The 17,253-nt window shown below is 44.9% G+C and overlaps 2 protein-coding genes across 2 annotated transcripts in view; one reads left to right on the top strand and one right to left on the bottom strand.

Annotated features, from left to right (window-relative positions):
• The window catches only part of LOC108439017 (leucine-rich repeat-containing protein 49), a 91,293-nt gene extending 86,879 nt beyond the window's left edge, over window positions 1–4,414 (bottom strand). Inside the window, exon 1 of the mRNA XM_037540260.1 lies at window positions 3,947–4,414. The gene's annotated coding sequence lies outside the window, so the exon portion shown is untranslated. The remainder of the gene's footprint in view (window positions 1–3,946) is intronic.
• A 1,772-nt stretch (window positions 4,415–6,186) lies between these two features.
• larp6a (La ribonucleoprotein 6, translational regulator a) lies at window positions 6,187–16,046 on the top strand. Its single transcript, XM_017717182.2, has 3 exons — window positions 6,187–6,755; window positions 12,009–12,207; window positions 14,156–16,046. Exons 1-3 carry the CDS (start codon window positions 6,244–6,246, stop codon window positions 15,248–15,250), a joined length of 1,806 nt encoding a protein of 601 aa, XP_017572671.2. The 5' UTR covers window positions 6,187–6,243; the 3' UTR covers window positions 15,251–16,046.
• Window positions 16,047–17,253: the final 1,207 nt, after the last annotated feature.

Below are 17,253 nucleotides of genomic sequence, written 5' to 3'. Positions count from 1 at the left end.
TCACTGACCCACCATTAAATGGGTGCGTTCAGCTTTGGAGAGTGTGATTACTCACCTTTGCACACTCACAAACACCTGACCTGGGCAGGGTTTACTGCTACAGGTGTTTCCAGTTACCTAGTCTCTTGCTAAATATGGTCACAGAGGGACACTGGGGTATTCCAAAGATGTTGGGACATGTAGGCTACTAGGTATTTTTGGAGAATCGTCCACACGGGTCATTTTGTGGTCAAAGGGCCGCTCCAGCTGAAACACAAATGCAACCATCTGTTGTAAACATGCTTACTCACTTCCTACAGTACTACCACAGCCATCCCTAGAGCGAGGTTTTTCGGAGGAATGTCTAGGAAGCCACCCTTATGATGATGTATCTTGAATTTGGAATTAGATTTGGGAAAAACTGCAACTGTTTTGGGGTCTGTCTTCGTGAGGGAAGGGGGTCAAATACTTCACTGCGGCCGATCGGTACCAGCCGTAATGTAAAGCCTTGTTTCTACACTCATTGTCCACTTTATCAGCTCCACTTACTGTATAGGTGCCCTTTGTAGTTCTACAGTTACAGACTGTAGTCCATCTGTTTCTCTGATACTGTGTTACCCTGTTCTTCAGTGGTCAGGACCCCCATGGACCCTCACAGAGCAGGTACTATTTGGGTGGTGGATCATTCTCAGCACTGCAGTAACACTGACGTGGTGGTGGTGGTGTGTTAGTGTGTCTTGAGCTGGTCTGAGTGGATCAGACAGCAGTGCTGCTGGAGTTTTTAAACACTGCGTCCACTCACTGTCCACTTTTATTAGACACTCTAGTCCAAGTCAGTAGCTCATCTGTTGCTGCTGTCGGTGTTAGTCATCCCCCTTGTAAAATTAGTCATCCCCAGTTTGTGGTCCTCATCCCCCTTGTAAAACAGCCATTTCGGACGGACTTGGTGATGAACTAAACGCCTGCTATCAATGTTTAAATTCAATTCCCAACTAAAGGACCACTAGGCTGTCATCAGTGGTCACAGGACGCTGCCCACAGGACACTGTTGGCTGGATATTGGTTCTTAGTTCAGCAGCGACGCAGCAGCACTGATGTGTCTGATCCACTCGAACCAGCACAACACACATTAACACAGCACCACCACATCAGTGTTACTGCAGTGCTGGGAATGATCCACCACCCAAATAGTACCTCCTCTGAGGTGGTCCTGAGCACTGAAGAACAGGGTAAAAGGGGGCTAACAAAGTATCAGAGAAACAGATGGACCACAGCCTGTAACTGTAGAACTCTCTGTCTGTCTAGGCAACTGCTGTTAGCGTAGCTCATTTTTTGAAATGTCAGGCTTGCTGGATTTGTTTGTTGTTGATTTGGAGACATTAATACTTTATGAGCCTATTATTTACAAGTGCTATTTCACAATATGCCTTTCTAATACATTATCATTTGACAGCAGTGGGCGGAGCTTCATTTGAGTGGAATTAAAATAAAATTAAAAAAAATAATAAAAAAACAGAAAAATTACAATAATCACACTTGTAAAATAATCATTTTGGATAGATGTGTGATATTAGATATCTGAAAAGGCATTTAAAAAAAGGATTTTTAGTCGTTTTCTTTGTTTTATTGTAAAACCATTGACTTAATGCTTTGACTTAAATGACTTATTTTCTTGAAATACTGACGTAACATCACAAAAAATGACTGATTTTGAAATAATGACCTAGTATCTCGTAATAAGGGCTCACTTTCTCATAATAATGGATTAATGTTGACTTAATATCTCAAATGAATGACTTTAATTTCTTGAAATATTGACTTAAGTGTCTCAAAATACTGACTTTGTTCTGAACGTGACGACTCACATTTTCATCTTAATGGCTTCATAATAGACTTCTTTAATTGCCATGCCTTACTTTCCTAAAACAGGCATCTAGTATCTTATAACAATGACTTACTTTCTCCAAATAATGACTTACTTTCTCGTAAAAATGGCTTAGCATTGACTTAGTATCGCAAACAACAGGCTTCATTCCTTAAAATACTAACTCAGTGTCTTGTAATAATGACTAATTTTCTCGAAATATTGATCTTCTGTCTCTAAATAATGACTTACTTTGACATAATAATGGCTTAAAATAATAAAATATTTTTACTTATTTTCATATGATTTTAAGATTCTTTGTCAAAATAATGATCTATTTAATTTCAAGAAAGCAGTAATTAGTCAATATTTTCAGAAATTATTATTTCGAAATATTGAGTAAATTTTTTGTGGTTCTATGTCATTATTTTAAGATCCTAAGTCAATATCTTTAGACACTAAGTCAATATTTAAAAGAAAGTCATTATTTTGAGATACTAAGTCAATATATCAAGAAAGTAAGTCATTATTTTGAGATACTAAGTCAAAATATAGAAATTAAGTCATTATTTTGAGATATTAAGTCAATATATCAAGAAAGTAAGTCATTATTTTGAGATATTAAGTCAATATATCAAGAAAGTAAGTCATTATTTTGAGATACTAAGTCAATATATCAAGAAAGTAAGTCATTATTTTGAGATACTAAGTCAATATATCAAGAAAGTAAGTCATTATTTTGAGATATTAAGTCAATATATCAAGAAAGTAAGTCATTAGAGATAGTAAGTCACTATATCAAGAAAGTAAGTCATTATTTTGAGATACTAAGTCAATATATCAAGAAAGTAAGTCATTATTTTGAGATACTAAGTCAATATATCGAGAAAGTAAGTCATTATTTTGAGATACTAAGTCAATATATCAAGAAAGTAAGTCATTATTTTGAGATATTAAGTCAATATTTTGAGAAAATCATTATTTTGAGATATAAAGTCAATATTTTGAGAAAATAAGTCATTATTTTGAGATCCTAAGTCAACATTTGAAGATATTAAGTGAAAATTTTGAGATATTAAGTCAATATTTTGAGATCAAGTCAAGTCAAGCAGCTTTTATTGTCATTCCATTCTATGTGCAAGTACACAGTGCAGTGAAATTACGTTCCTCCAGGAACGACACGGAGCAACAAGGAACAAAAAGTACAAAGTGTGAATGTGCAGACATCGTGTGCAAACAAAAAATTAAACTAAACAATAAATACGATAAACAGACATTAGACACAGTAAACAGACAGGACAGTGCAGCACAGACACAGCGCTCATTCTGGACATGCGGTCGTGGAATAAGGTGCAGAGATATTAACATGCTGTGATCTGTGAGTCACGCAGTCAGATGACGGACATAAGCACAGCAGTTACTGAGGTAGAAAAACCAGAGTAAACAGTGAAAACACAGTGTTAGCAGCAATGTGCCAGATTGTGCAAGTAGAGCATCAAAAGAGGGGTGTATAGTGTAGTGTGTGTGTGTGTGTGTGTGTGTGTGTGTGTGTGTGTGTGTATAGATGTTCAGATCAGTCCTTCTGAGTTTAAATGTCTGATCGCTTGAGGAACAAAGCCCGGCAGGGATACTAAGTCAATGAAGGGAGTAAGTTATCATTTTGACCACTGGCTATTAAACCCCGTTAGTTCTGTGTTCATCACATTCAGGAAATTGCTCCCTTATCCAAAATGATCAGCTAGCGCTCTCCTCATTCACCTTGGAGAGGCCGTTAGCCTGAGGGCAGGACTTAAGGAGATTATACGAATCACACATTAACACAGACACCCTCTCTCTCTCTCTCTCTCTCTGTCTGTCTGTCTCTAAGCACACACACACACACACACACACACACACACTCCTAAGACGCAGGGATCACTGCAATTTGTCTGTTGTAATGCATTATACATGGGGACTTGGCCGGCCTCTCTTGGGTGCAGGAGTCTATAAATATCCTGACTGAGTCAGAGGGAGGGACGTGCAGCGCTGCACCCCCACCCACCCACCCACCCAACCACCCCCCACCCCCCCTCACACATACACATATACAGTCAAGCAACACACCGTCAAATGGAAGATCTGAACGCAGGAGAAGGGTTGAAGGAGGTCACAGCGCTGCCACAGCAGAGCAGCTAACACAGCCACACAACATGCGCCAGACAGCACAAAAGCACAACAATGCCAGCGGTCAGTCGCTGCCTGTGCGGTTATCCTTCTGTCACAATCAGCGCGTCAATCTGGGTCCTGGAGGAGGCCGATCAAGCATCGCCAGCCAACGTGCACGAACAAATAGAGCATTAACAAAAGAGCCCAGCTGCCTTTGTCCGGGAACGCTCACTAATTGTGCTCGTCACATTTCCAAGCCGTTAGACTTCACCACGCAGACAAAAGGACGCCTCTCCTCTCAGATGATGCCTTTCCAGCCTGCGCACATCTGTCGGCCTGCCTGTCTGTCTGTCTGCAGCAGCCTTGCTCCTGCACATCAGGATGCAGGTCACATCAGGAGCTGACTCGCTGCAGCAGCATCGCCTCACGTCTTCGGAGGCAGACCCATCAATAAGTGGACAGGCATGAATGAGTCACCGGAAAAACACCAGCGGCAAAATCTCTCTTGGCAGTCGGCGCACGTCAGCTTCACGACCGCAGCCATAAGCCACTTGTATGTAGTACAGCTACTCACAGGTCTGCCATTAAGACCCGGGCTGCATGTGCATATTTATGAATGGAGCGCTTAGACGCCTGGAGTCTTTTTCCCCGGTGAGCCAGAAAAGGGAATTTCTTAGCATGAATTAACTGCGGAGATGTAAACAAAGTCATTCGGAGTGGTTTGATATGACACTGCGCACTCTAGAGAAACTTACTGTATACAGTCATTTTATTTACTACTGAACCCGCACGGCTTCTTCCTTTTAATATGTGATGTAAAAGATTAAGATTAAGATTAAGAGACCCTTATTAGTCCCACAAACGGGGAAATTCCACCTCCGCATTTAAACCATCCGTGAAGTGAAACACCACATACACACTAGTGAGCACACACACACTTGGGGGCAGTGAGCACACTCGCCCGGAGCGGTGGGCAGCCCTATCCGCAGCGCCCGGGGAGCAGTTGGGGGTTAGGTGTCTTGCTCAAGGACACCTCAGTCCTAAAACATAGTTTTAGGAAAAATCTTACATGAAAACTGTAATAAAACGATGTTTCAGGCATCGGGCAGCATAACAGCGAAGTGCTTTTCTGTGAGGAACCCTTTGGAGGCCTTGAAGGGGAACTGAAGGGGAACAAAGGGGTTCTTTGTACAGGTTCAGGTTTCCAGGGGCCACAACACAAATATAGCCATTTCATTTATAACCCACTCGAGTCTTGTGAGTTTTTACATGTAACGCCGGGACGGAGGTGATTAAGAAAAAAGAAAAAGAGAAAAAGACAAAAAATGATTCCTTTTTAGTTCTACAGAGTCCTGGTGGTGATCGCATATAAATAAACATAATGCGTGGGCACAACTTAGTCCTGGCCATGCATTAGGATCTCATTCCCACGCCTTGCTAAGTAAGGCATGAGAATGAGATATTTAAGTCGCGGCCATGACACAGTAAGGCATGGAAACGAGTTTCTAATGCATGACCAAGGCTTAGTAAGGTGTGGGAATGAGATAATTAAGTCATAGCCACAACTTAGTAAGACATTGGGACAAAATCCTAATGCATGGTCATTACTTAGTAAGACGTGGGACTGAGATCATTAAGTCATGGCTATTACTTAGCAAGGCGCGAGAAGGAGATCCCGAAATAATTTAGCGTTCCTTTCCAACGGCTTTGTGTTCCCTCACAATAGTGATGTGGGATAGTGATTTGACTAGGGGGCAGTGAGCACACTTGCCCGGAGCGGTGGGCAGCCCTACCCACGGCGCCCAGGGAGCAGTTGGGGGTTAGGTGTCTTGCTCAAGGACACCTCAGTCATGCACTGTCGGCCCTGGGGATCGAACCGGCGACCTTCTGGTCACAGGGCCAGTTCCCGCACCTCCAGCCCACGACTGCCCCCAAATCAGTTTGACTGCCCCATTAGTTTGCGGGAACGCAATGCTGTGGCAAACGTCTCGCATTTCCCGCAGCTGCGCTTCAGCCGCTCAGTACTCGGTTGTTGTATTTCTGTCTGAGCCCAGCAGCAAATCCCGGCCCACGTGCCAAAGCCTATTAAGCAATTTGCATTATCCACTGGGCTCGAGCCTCGTCCGCGCGCTGCTTGATTGCTTTCACGTGCAAACAATGGAGAGGTTCTCATTAGGCGTATATAGGCACGCGCAAAGGGCAGCGGCCAGCCCCTCAACACTGACTCGAGAAATAAAGAGAATAATCGTGAAAGCATGCAGGCGCTACTGAAGGTCCTCCTCCGCCTGCTCTCCTTCCTGCTGCCTCCCTCCTGGCTGCAGGCGGGCTCATGCTGGTGGGCCGGGCCTGAGCAGCTCCACGACTCGCCACGTCTCAAACACGCAAAGCCTCTTAAAGACGACGCCCGCCCTCCTCTTCTTCCTCCTCCTCCTCCTCCTCCAGCACCTAGCCCCGGCTCGCGAGCCGCTGCCTCCTCCAGTCCCGCGGTCTCTGCGTGGAGGGGGATCCGGGAGCTCTGGCAGGCCGTGCGCCTCGCGCTCCTCCCGAGAGCCCGAGCTTCCTCCGACCCCAGCGCGAGCATGAGCGCCGTCGAGACGGCGGAGATGGAGCCCGGGGACATGGGCACGCGAGTGACCATCACCGTGGCCATCCAAGCGGCCGAGGACGAGGAGCCCGACGAGGAAGAGTCGCTGGACTGCTCCGGGCGAGCCGAGCTCCACGGAGGCAGCTGCAGCGAGGACGAGCTGGCGAGGCACGAGAAATCCAGGTGGGCGGCGGACACTCGTACCTAACCTCGTATAACCCAGCTAGCTAATCTGGCCAGACCTCGGCTGCTCGAGTCGATCTTCGGCGGCGTGAGCGAGGCTGAACTTCGAATTTTCCCGGTCCACCTTAAATGGTGTGGGTCCACCTTAAATTGCTCAACCTCGAGTTTTTCGTGTTCCGCTTTGAATGGCTCCACCTTACATTTTGCCCGTTCCACCTTCAGCCGTGCAGAAGTTGCGGTCTGCTGCAGCATTTAAGGTGGAACGGTGAAATTCAAGTGAGAAGCAGACTTGAGCTTCCTGAAGTAGCTTAGCGTGGCCGTGTTGCATGCAAATGCGTCCGAAACTGAAGTGGGTGGGGAACACGAACGTGCCTGTCTGCCTTGTGTCTGCGTGGTCTAGAAGTAGCTGTTGGGCATCTTTGTGGCGCCGCTATCGTAAGAAAACCTCAGGGCAACTTTCTCTATAGGACCAGAGCCCTTCTTAAAGGGGAATTCCAAAATTCCCCAAGAATCCATTCCTTGGTGTAAGCGGTCACTAAGAGTGGTTCTGGCCAGGACCAGGGGCCCACAGTGTCCACAACACCGACTATAACCATTTCATTTACTCCACAAAACCTCCAGTGAGCCTGCAATGGGTCTTAAGCCTCTAGCGATGGGTTTGATAACAGTGAAAGGCTCAAGTCTTTGCATACTTGGTGCCATGCCATGTGTGTACCCCTCTGCCATGAGTACATTGAAATAAATGGATTAACAAGGCATTTTAGGTCAAATGTGCATCACAAAGCATTCATGAAACGGCATCTCTGGCATCACTCAGAATATTCATGAGCAGTTTTGTGTAAACTTTCTATGAGGAAGCTTTTTATAGGCATTAAACTCCTCTGACGCCTGGTTCCCATCACCACTGCTGTGAACAGTTCTGGGAGTTTCTCTAGTACAGAGCATTTTGGACCACACCGCTCTGAATGGCCACATCTTAACCGTTGAATTATGTAGATGTTTTAAAGTTGGAGGTGTTTTTGTGTTTTTAGTCTAGTCGAGGAGCTGCTGCTGCTATAAAATCTTGCCCTCAACTTCAAATGCATCACATGGGCCAACAAATATGGGGGCTACACCAGCTGTCCATCTCTGCTCCCATTTCTGAAGAAAAGATGGACTTTCTAAGTCTTGATGCACGTCTGATGCACATTGGCTGATAAAGCAGAACGAGGAGGAAATGCTACTCCTTTGGCTAGCTGCTCACCCCGGAAGGCTTTAGAGGTTCCTAAAAAGCATTCCTGTGGCTCTATACCTTAATTCATTGTAATCCCTTTGACGTAAACACCTGCTGGCCACTGTCAGCCAAGGGTGAAGTGGCACCCAGACCTGTTGCTCTAATTCCCCTGCGTCATGCCTGCTTTTGGCTTGCTACTGCTGTCCGTAGTGCTCAGTCAGCCGGCTGGCAAGTTATCACAAGTGTTGGGTTACTGAGGAATGCAGGCCGGGATGGGGGTTTCCAGCTGTGCTGCTGGGCGGTATTCCTAAAACTCATTATCAAAGTTTTCCAAACTTATGGTATCGGATGAATTTGCGTTGCCGAGGTTACTGTCTGCACACTGGTACTCAATCACGTCTTGTGAACTTTCTTTAATCTGATTGGCTTGTTTTGCAGCATGCTGATGAATATTGCACGTCATTGTACGTGTGAACGAGGCTTTCCGGAAAAGGGGAACAATTTTCAAAGTGCCCAGTAAATGATGCATTGCAGTTAAGTGCATGTTTGTGCGTAAATACTGCTAAAACTAAAAATGAGCTGTTGCAAGATGCCTATTCAGTATAACCATCACCTGCACCACAATCCTGTAGCCCACCTGTGCTGTACCTTTGTGCCTTTCTTCGCTCCGGTACAGCCGATTTAGCTCATGAAGAGCCCGATCACTTACTAATGCGACTCGAGTGCAGAGGAGGCAAACTGCAGTGCAGGTGGACTTGAGGGGGAAACGCTGTCCTAGGATAGTCTACACCACCCACATTCCTCACACAGATTGCGTCAACAGGCTTCAGGCTTTGTTGGCCCAGTTAATTGCATCGTCTTTGTGCTTGTTGCGGTGTAGGAGGCTTCCTGACAAGCTCCTCTATTTTTTGGTTTAAAAAGGGCACCCACACCCTCATTCCCAGCCACGGCTGATCGCTCCACTTGTTGACTGAGAGGCAGCGTTTTCAGTCTGCTCAGTCCAGCCCTTTTTTAAAGGGCGTGGGAGGACGCTGCAAAGCCGATGAGTCATCAGTTTAATTTGATTTCCCTGACTGTTTCTATCTGTCGAGTGGGCAAGCCGTTCAGCAATGGCAGTCGGGACCCTTTTAATTGTAGGCTAATAGTGAAATGATTGAAGCACCGGGTTTGTTTTTTCGAGAGCTCTCCCCTGCGGCTGTGCGTTTGTGTGGCGGTCCCTGGAGCGCCATGTGCTCAGTCACTTGGCTGTCATCAGAAGGAGAGGTCTTGGCTTGTGTCCTCGCTTGCCGGACACTTTGTGGCGTTATTGTGGACGCTGCGGAGGAGTCTTTTGTGAATCTGTGTGGGGGCAGTCTGTGTAGCAGGCCACCCTCTGAGGGGGTATGGTGGTGTGATGTAGCTGCTGCCAAAAACGTCCGACTTCTGGCTGGTGTACTGCTGTCGGATGAGATTTATTCAGAGTGCATTTTAAATCAAATCAGATGTCGGGCTGTATGATAAATGAGTGGACACCAGTATGGGTTGTGGATGTAGGGCTAAAGAGATTGACATTGCAGTTTGTCTGTGTATATACGCCGTTTCCAAAAGTATTCGCTTGTCTGTTTTCACACTTATGATCTTGAGTGACGTCCCATTCTTAATCCATAGGGTTTAATATGATGTTGGCCCACCCTTTGCAGCTATAACGGCTTCAACTCTTCTGGGAAGGCTTTCCACAAAGGTTAGGAGTGTTTATGGGAATTTTTGACCGTTCTTCCAGAAGCACACTTGTGATGTCAGACACTGATGTTGGACGAGATGGCCTGGCTCACAGTCTCCGCTCTAATTCATCCCAAAGGTGTTCTATCAGGTTGAGGTCAGGACTCTGTGCAGGCCACTCAAGTTCTTCCACGCCAAACTCGCTCATCCACGTCTTTATGGACCTGCTTTGTGCACTGGTGTGCAGTCCTGTTGGAACAGGAAGGGGCCGTCCCCAAACTGTTCCCACGAAGTTGGGAGCGTGAAATTGTCCTAAAACTCTTGGTGCTGAAGCTTTGAGTTCCTTTCACTGGAACTAAGGGGCCGAGCCCAACTCCTGAAAAACAACCCCACACCATTGTGTGCAAAGTGCTCATGGTTCTATATAGAACCATTTCGTAAAAGAAACCCTTAAAACCGTCTTTTTAGAGTGTATATTAGAATAATCACCTGAAGAACCAACAAATTCTTAGTTTCTGATTCTTTAACAATCTTTTAAATAATGGTTTTACCAGTAAGGGGTCCACTGTCGTTAAGATCCAGTCACAGAATGCAAAGAACCCATTTGTGCCCAAATTTTCAGTTTGTAAAACTCGTCATACATTTGATATGAATGTTAAACAAAGGTAAAACTAAATTTCACACAAGTGAAAGAGGGGGTTTCTGTAGTTGCCAGGGGGGCTTACATGGTTTAGGTCCATGAATCCAGCTCAGAATACCAGGATGGTGAAGGTAAATAACGCAAGATTCACAACTGACATGAAAACATGTTGACAAGTTTATACAGCCGCATATATCACCACTATAATTACCCAGTCATGGTGATTTGGGCTGATTATAGTTTCAGCTGACCGCAGCAAATGTATAACATTAATTATAATGTGCATTTATTATACACTTTTCCTTCTGATTAGTCCTGTAGCACCTTTTATAGGGCAGCTGTGAGTAGTTCTTTAGAGGACAGAGTAGTTTGTTGCTGCCGTCTCTATAATGGAAACTTTACAGGAGAAGGAAAAAAAACACACACCTTACTTTTAATGCAAGTCAATGGAGCCAGAATTTTTTCCAAGTAATTTTGGGCGGTTTCTTTTTGTCCATCACTGATTAAATTTACGTGTGGTGTAAAGGCCACCAGGTGTTTTCAAATGGTGTCAAATGGGTGGGGGGGGTTAACTTTTTATTTATTTTATTTATATGTATGCAAGTAAAAAAAAAATTACACATATAATGTACACATGCAAACTAGACCCCATCATCCTGCCGTTTTCAGTGGTGACCAGGTGAGGTCAGGCAGGAACGCATCAGGCTGTGCAGGAACCTGCAGATCTAAAGTGTGGTGCAAGGAAGCTGTAGAAGCTGCCTAGCGAACTGTGAAGGTGTTGAACAAAACAAATCGCAGCCACGTTAGTTTCACTACATAACAGAACTAAAATGAATTCAGCCAGGATCTACTCCATTAGTAGCTTTCTGTAAAAGATCCGGTAGAATAGGTGAGAACAGAACGAGTAATGACCTCAGGGAAACATGTACTGTAATACTGGTCATTATAAAATAAACCATTTTTAAATGTAAGCTATTGTAACTGCTGAATTACCATGTTGTAATGGCAGCAAGTTTACCTGCTCTGTGCTTTGTATTAATCACATTTTCTGTGCAGTCATGGATAAATGTTTTGAAGCTGTATTGACAGGCCTGTGGTTCAAATGACAGTCCAGCCTCTCGAAGATGAGAGGGGTCATATGGTGATGTAAAAACGCTTGGGTGTGGCTTTATCTTTGGACTGATTTGTCTCAAAATGAAAAGTGAATGGCGAGCTTCTCTGAAATGGTGCCGTCATGCCTAAGCAGCTCACTTCTGGTGATGTGCTTTGGAAGGCAAAAGCTATGAGCCTGGTCAGTCATCAGGTGGATGCGACCAGTTATCAGTGGCTAGAAAACGAAATCATTGGCCAGTTTGGCTGCTGGAGGCCTGTGCTTTTAGTAATTAATCAGCTAAAATTTCATGATCGTGATGGATCTGACTCCTGGGTCTTGTATGTTTTAACTGCCCTGGGATGTTTCCAGGACATGGATTAGTCTTGAGCTACATTGCAATATCAGTTGTTGAATTCCATTCCAGGAGCTAAGAGAGGAAAATGGTCTTGTAAAAATGAATTACAAGGATTTTTGGGGCATAAAACAAGGTTGGAAGTGGATCTCAAGGAGAAAAAATAAAAATGTAAACACTAGAATTACTTGGACACCAGTCCTTACACACTTTGGCCAAGTAGACAATGGAAGTCATTGTTTCCTTGTTTCTCTCAGTGGTGCTGGAACGAGCGGAGGAGAGCTGGAAGAGGAGAGCTGGCAGCCTCCGGACCCCGAGTTGACCCGCAAACTTGTAGCCCAGATCGAGTACTACCTGTCGGACGAGAACCTGGAGCACGACGCCTTCCTGCTCAAACACGTCCGCCGCAATAAGCTTGGCTTCGTCAGCATCAAGCTGCTCACGTCTTTCAAGAAGGTTAGTAGTGGTGATAAATCTGCGCTCAAGGCCGCATCCGGGAGCGCTGACAACTGTTATGTAAACTGTCCAATTGGGTCTATGAATCATGCGTTTTCAGAAAGGCTGCACTTCAGAGATGCCGAGAGTCTCGGTTACCCAATTTGTTTTGGTACAACTAAGATTTCTTAAATAAAGGAGCTGTTTATGGACTGTAGGAAATACACAGCTTTCAAATGATTGAAATTGGCCCAAGATGTGGTCATTGCTTTCAAATTTGATCACTTGACACTTGATCACTTCAGGCTTAAGGATGGTGGTGTGGGGTTTTTTTATTTCCCGTAATTAATTTACAGAAAGATGCTGAAGTCTGAGTTTTATATATCGCTGTTGCAGCAAATTCTTATCTATAAAATGGTAGCTTTACCGGAGAAGAGAAAAAAAAACTGCTTTACTTTGAAGGACGTCTGGTTCCATTGACTTGCATAGTCATTTTGGGCCTTTTCTTTTGATCCAGTAACAATGAAATTTAGTGTAATGAGCGGTCAAACTGAAAAACGACTAAAATGGAGATACAAAGGCCTTGTTCTGACAGCAGTGATGTATGGCTGTGAAACATGTTGACATAAGTCCTCTACAAGAACCTGCTGGCCTGGGTGGTGCCAGTAAACCAGCATCGCAGCTGCAGCGAATTTTGGTTCATGACGGTCTCTTGTGCATTAAAGCAGCTCTAACTTGCAGTCTGTTGCAAGCAGCATTCAGACTTCCCCCTTTTATATCCACTTCCTGCTTATCTGATGCAACTGTACAGGAACTCGCTCAGAAAATGTGATGAGGGTGGATTGAGCTGTAGAATTGGGTCATTCAGGCTTGTACTCATCATAACATCTGCTAAGTAACAGCGGCGTGGCCCTTGAGATTGGTAACGCTGCAGTTTGAACAGGATGAGTGGGAGGACTGATACTGAACTCCATAGCACCACAAACAAACTCGTACAGGCAGTCAGCTGAAGTCGATGAATACTTACAGTATGTAGTTGTACGGATCCCCTGATTGCATGTCCCTTTCTCTTAGGAAAAGAGAAAAATCCTTTAAATTGGTCCTAATAAATTTGGTACAGTGGCTGATGTCCAGGGGAAAAAAAGGTGGTGACATTGTGTTGAAGTGCATGATTTAGACTGAATTGTATCAAAGGTGTTGCTTCATATTTGTCCTTTGACTATGTATGGCTATATATGAAATTATGCTAATTAGATGATTATGGTGTGGTGTTAGAACTTGCCAACAGCTGAAGAACACGCCTGCCTTACCATAGCTTGTTTAAGATGTTTGGATTGTGCAGGAAGCTGTTATATAAAATGGATCAGTGATAATTAAAATTTCAATTGAGTCAAATTTATATTGCACATCTAAACGTGGAGGCAAGAGGGTGTTTACAATTTGCATAGTCCTGCATATTTATACATCTCTTCATTATTGTTAGTTTGACTCATGCTTTTTTTTTTTTTTTGTTTCTTGAGTATAAAATATTTAATTCACGTTTTTGTTTAAATTATGACAGGGTTGCATCAGATACGGGCATTTGGCTGAAGTGCCCATTTGGTTGAAGTGATGTTCCTGCAAACAGCCTGTAGCAGTTCAAACATTGTGCTGCTCATGTTGGTCAGGATGCAAATGGATCCTTTTAAAAGGAGTGGCTTAATTTCTTTTTCAAAGGTCCCTGAGGATTTCAGTTTGAACCTAACACTTTGTTCTGTACTTTTTGCCTGGACTGCTTTTTAAACGAGGCACTATAAAGGCCAGCCAATTTAGAACAAATATACATGCCAGTCAGGCAACAGCCTGTTTAATTCTAAGGGATGGAGCTTAGAAATTGGTCATGAATGTATGTAAATTCAGTCAAGTCTTATAAATGATTTGAATTGAGCTGGCAGTCAGTTATCCCTCTTTTTGTTTTTTTTCCTCTCAGGTGAAGCACCTGACTCGGGACTGGAGGACCACAGCCTATGCGTTGCGCCAGTCCAACCTCCTAGAGCTGAACGACGAGGGCCGGAAGGTTCGGCGCTGCACGAGCGTCCCGGTGTTTGCCAGTGAGTCGCTGCCCAGCCGCATGCTGCTCCTGAGTGAGCTGCAGCGCTGGCCAGAGCTGGGTGTGGCTTTGGCAGGTGGAGGTGGTGCTGGCGATGGAAGCCCTGGTGGTGGTGTTGCCCAGCAGGAGTGCCTCATGGAACTCCTCCTCAAAGCTTTCGGCATCTACGGCCCCATTGCCTCAGTGCGGGTGCTGAAGCCTGGGAAAGACCTTCCAGCTGACCTGAAGAAGCTGAGTGGCCGCTACTCACAGCTGGGCAGTGAGGAGTGCGCTATTGTGGAGTTCGAGGAGGTAGAGGCAGCCGTGAGGGCCCATGAGGCCTATCTGAGTGGAAATGGAGACGGCAAGGGCTTGCTTGGGCTCAAGGTTGTGCTGATTGGCACCAAGCCACCCAAAAAGAAGGTGCAAAAGGAGAGGCCACCAAGGGAGGAGGGCGGAGGGGGGATGAGCAAGAGTCGTTCGCTCAACAGCAGAGTACGGGAGCTCCAGTACCATGACGACTCGGCCTGTAGCTCTTCAGAGACGGAAAGCAACCCCACCTCGCCTCGACTTGCCCGAAAATCACGTTCCAGTTGCAACAAGTTGAGCCCCACCAGCGGAGGCCCACCAAACTTCCACCTGTCGCCCCGCTCCAGCCCCTGGAACAGCCCCAGGGCTAGCCCCAGTGCCCAAAGGAAAGCTCCGCCCCAGTCTGGAAAGTCTCCCCTGGCTAGTGAAGGCAGGCTGAGCCCGGAGCCAGGCCGCCGCTGGGCGGACTATTCCTCAGACAGCAGCCTGACCCCTTCAGGCAGTCCATGGGTCCAGCGCAGGAAGCAGGTGGCTAGCCAAGAGAGCAGCCCAGTGGGGAGCCCCATGCTTGGCCGAAAGATTCAGAATGCAGACGGGCTCCCGCCAGGCGTGGTGCGGCTCCCCAGAGGCCCAGACGGGACACGTGGGTTTCATGAGCGGGGCAAGGTGGCTGCCACGCAAACTTGATTTGGAGTTAAAAGGGGACGACCCTCACTACCCAGGGAAAAAAAAAAAAGCAGCACTGGACCGTACAGCAGGGAGTTTCACGTTCTGCAGCCTGCTGCGTTTTGAATGGTCATGACCCGTCCTGCCCATAAAGACCACTGAACTGCCAAGTGTCATTGTCTGTCTTTGGTATACCTTTTTATATGGGTTTTTTGGTTTTGCTTTATATGAATGTCATAATTTAACTTGATTTAAACTAATATTGATGCTATGGAAAAAAAGAGGCTGTTTTGAATGCAAAGGACAAACTGGGATTTTATTTTATTTTTTGGCCCAAATGACATTGGTCCTAATGAGGTGTGATTATGACTGTAACGAAACATGAATGTTGTAGCTGTGTTTGGTGTGAACAGTGGTTTAGGCACATGGTTTTGATGTGAACATCACCATATGCCTTGTCGATTAACGTTGAGCACCTGAGAAGCAGCGATGAAACTTTGCTCTTTCTGTGGCCATAACTTCTCCCTGCTCTTTTGATTGAATAGTAATCGTTTAGAAGAGTTCTTTTTGTTTTAATTTGCTTTTTAAATGTTTCTTTCTGCCTTTTCTGGACCACTTTTGGTTTCTTTTAGGTTACTGTTCTAGCAGGGATATGTTGATGGGTGAGGCCCTATCTGCTTTGTTCAAGTGTAGCATTTTAAGGGAAGGGGTAGTGAGGTGTCTGGCTCCAGCATGTAAATGCTTGGCTTTTGCCTTTACAGCTGAGCAGAGACGGTGTACAGCTTCCTATTGTACAAATAAATCACAATAATGGCAATCTGTTGTTCTGTGCTCCAGATTTATTACCCCTTACCTTTTTTGCCTCTTAATTCTGTTGCTTTGTGCTTGGGGATAACCAGCAGCATTTTGAAGTCCACGACTAGCTAAGAAACTGTCTACCAGCACTGAGTAAGGTGGAAAAGCCACTCCCAGTTGTGGATATACTAGCCAGAGCTTGGTCCAGAGCTTGGTCCAAAACTGTCAACTTGATCAAAATTGACCCATTTTGCTAGATTGATTTCTTGGAGTCCCCCAAGGTTCTGTTTTAGGGCCTTTGCTTTTTCTGTGTACATGTAACCTCTAGGTTGAAGTCATTAGGAAACCTGTACCAGGTGTCATAGCTGACAGTTATACACTTAAATCCTTCTGAAAATCAAGACTGACTGGCTTTCCAGCTGTCATTTCAGTGGATGTTGCGGTTTTCCACAACTAAAATACAAAAAACAAGGACAGGAGTTTGGTACTAAAACATGCTTTTTGAGAACCTTGGTTCTTTAGTGTCCTAAACCTAAGGTGGAATACCAGCGTGTGATCTCATTCTCATGTTTTATCCTGCATGTAAATGGTCACTAAAGTAGCTTTTATGAAATACTGAAGTCCAGCCTTTTCTGCTTCTGAGCAATGTGGATAAACTTGTTTGTCCATGTGTTGCAGAGTTGATCACTGAAATGCTCTTTTACTGGGCTTCCCAAGAAAACCATCCTATACAGCTTGCATAAAATGCAGTGGCACAGATGCTAACAAAGACGAAACGGGGCTCCGATCACTCGTGTTTTAAAGGAACCACTCAGACTAACTATCTTTTAGGAGAGATTTTATGGTTCTGCTAAAAGTTTAAGGCTCTAAATGACTTCAAAGTACCTGCTTGCGTCTGCAAATACTTCCCATAAAATCCAAAATGTGAAGAGGCCAGTTATTCTGCTTCTAAACTGTGGAACTCAAATCCCCTTTTTATTAGATGGTCAAGCTCCGTGCTCACTTAAACATCTCTAACGGGACCTTTTAATAAAACTCAACATTAAAAGAAGAACCTAGTATTTTTAAAGTCAGATTGAATTATAGTGTAAAGCTCACCTATCTAAAGCACTGATCTGCCCATGGCATGAACAGTGCTATATAAATTAAGGCTTAATCCTCAGTTATTAGTGTTACATTGCTTTAATATCTGCATAAGACACGTTTAGATACAACACTTATTGTACACC

The sequence above is a fragment of the Pygocentrus nattereri genome, chromosome 7 (assembly GCF_015220715.1).
Source record: "Pygocentrus nattereri isolate fPygNat1 chromosome 7, fPygNat1.pri, whole genome shotgun sequence".
Classification (NCBI taxonomy): domain Eukaryota; kingdom Metazoa; phylum Chordata; class Actinopteri; order Characiformes; family Serrasalmidae; genus Pygocentrus; species Pygocentrus nattereri.
Note: the sequence above shows the minus strand (reverse complement) of the source record. Positions and strands in the feature narration are given on the sequence as shown.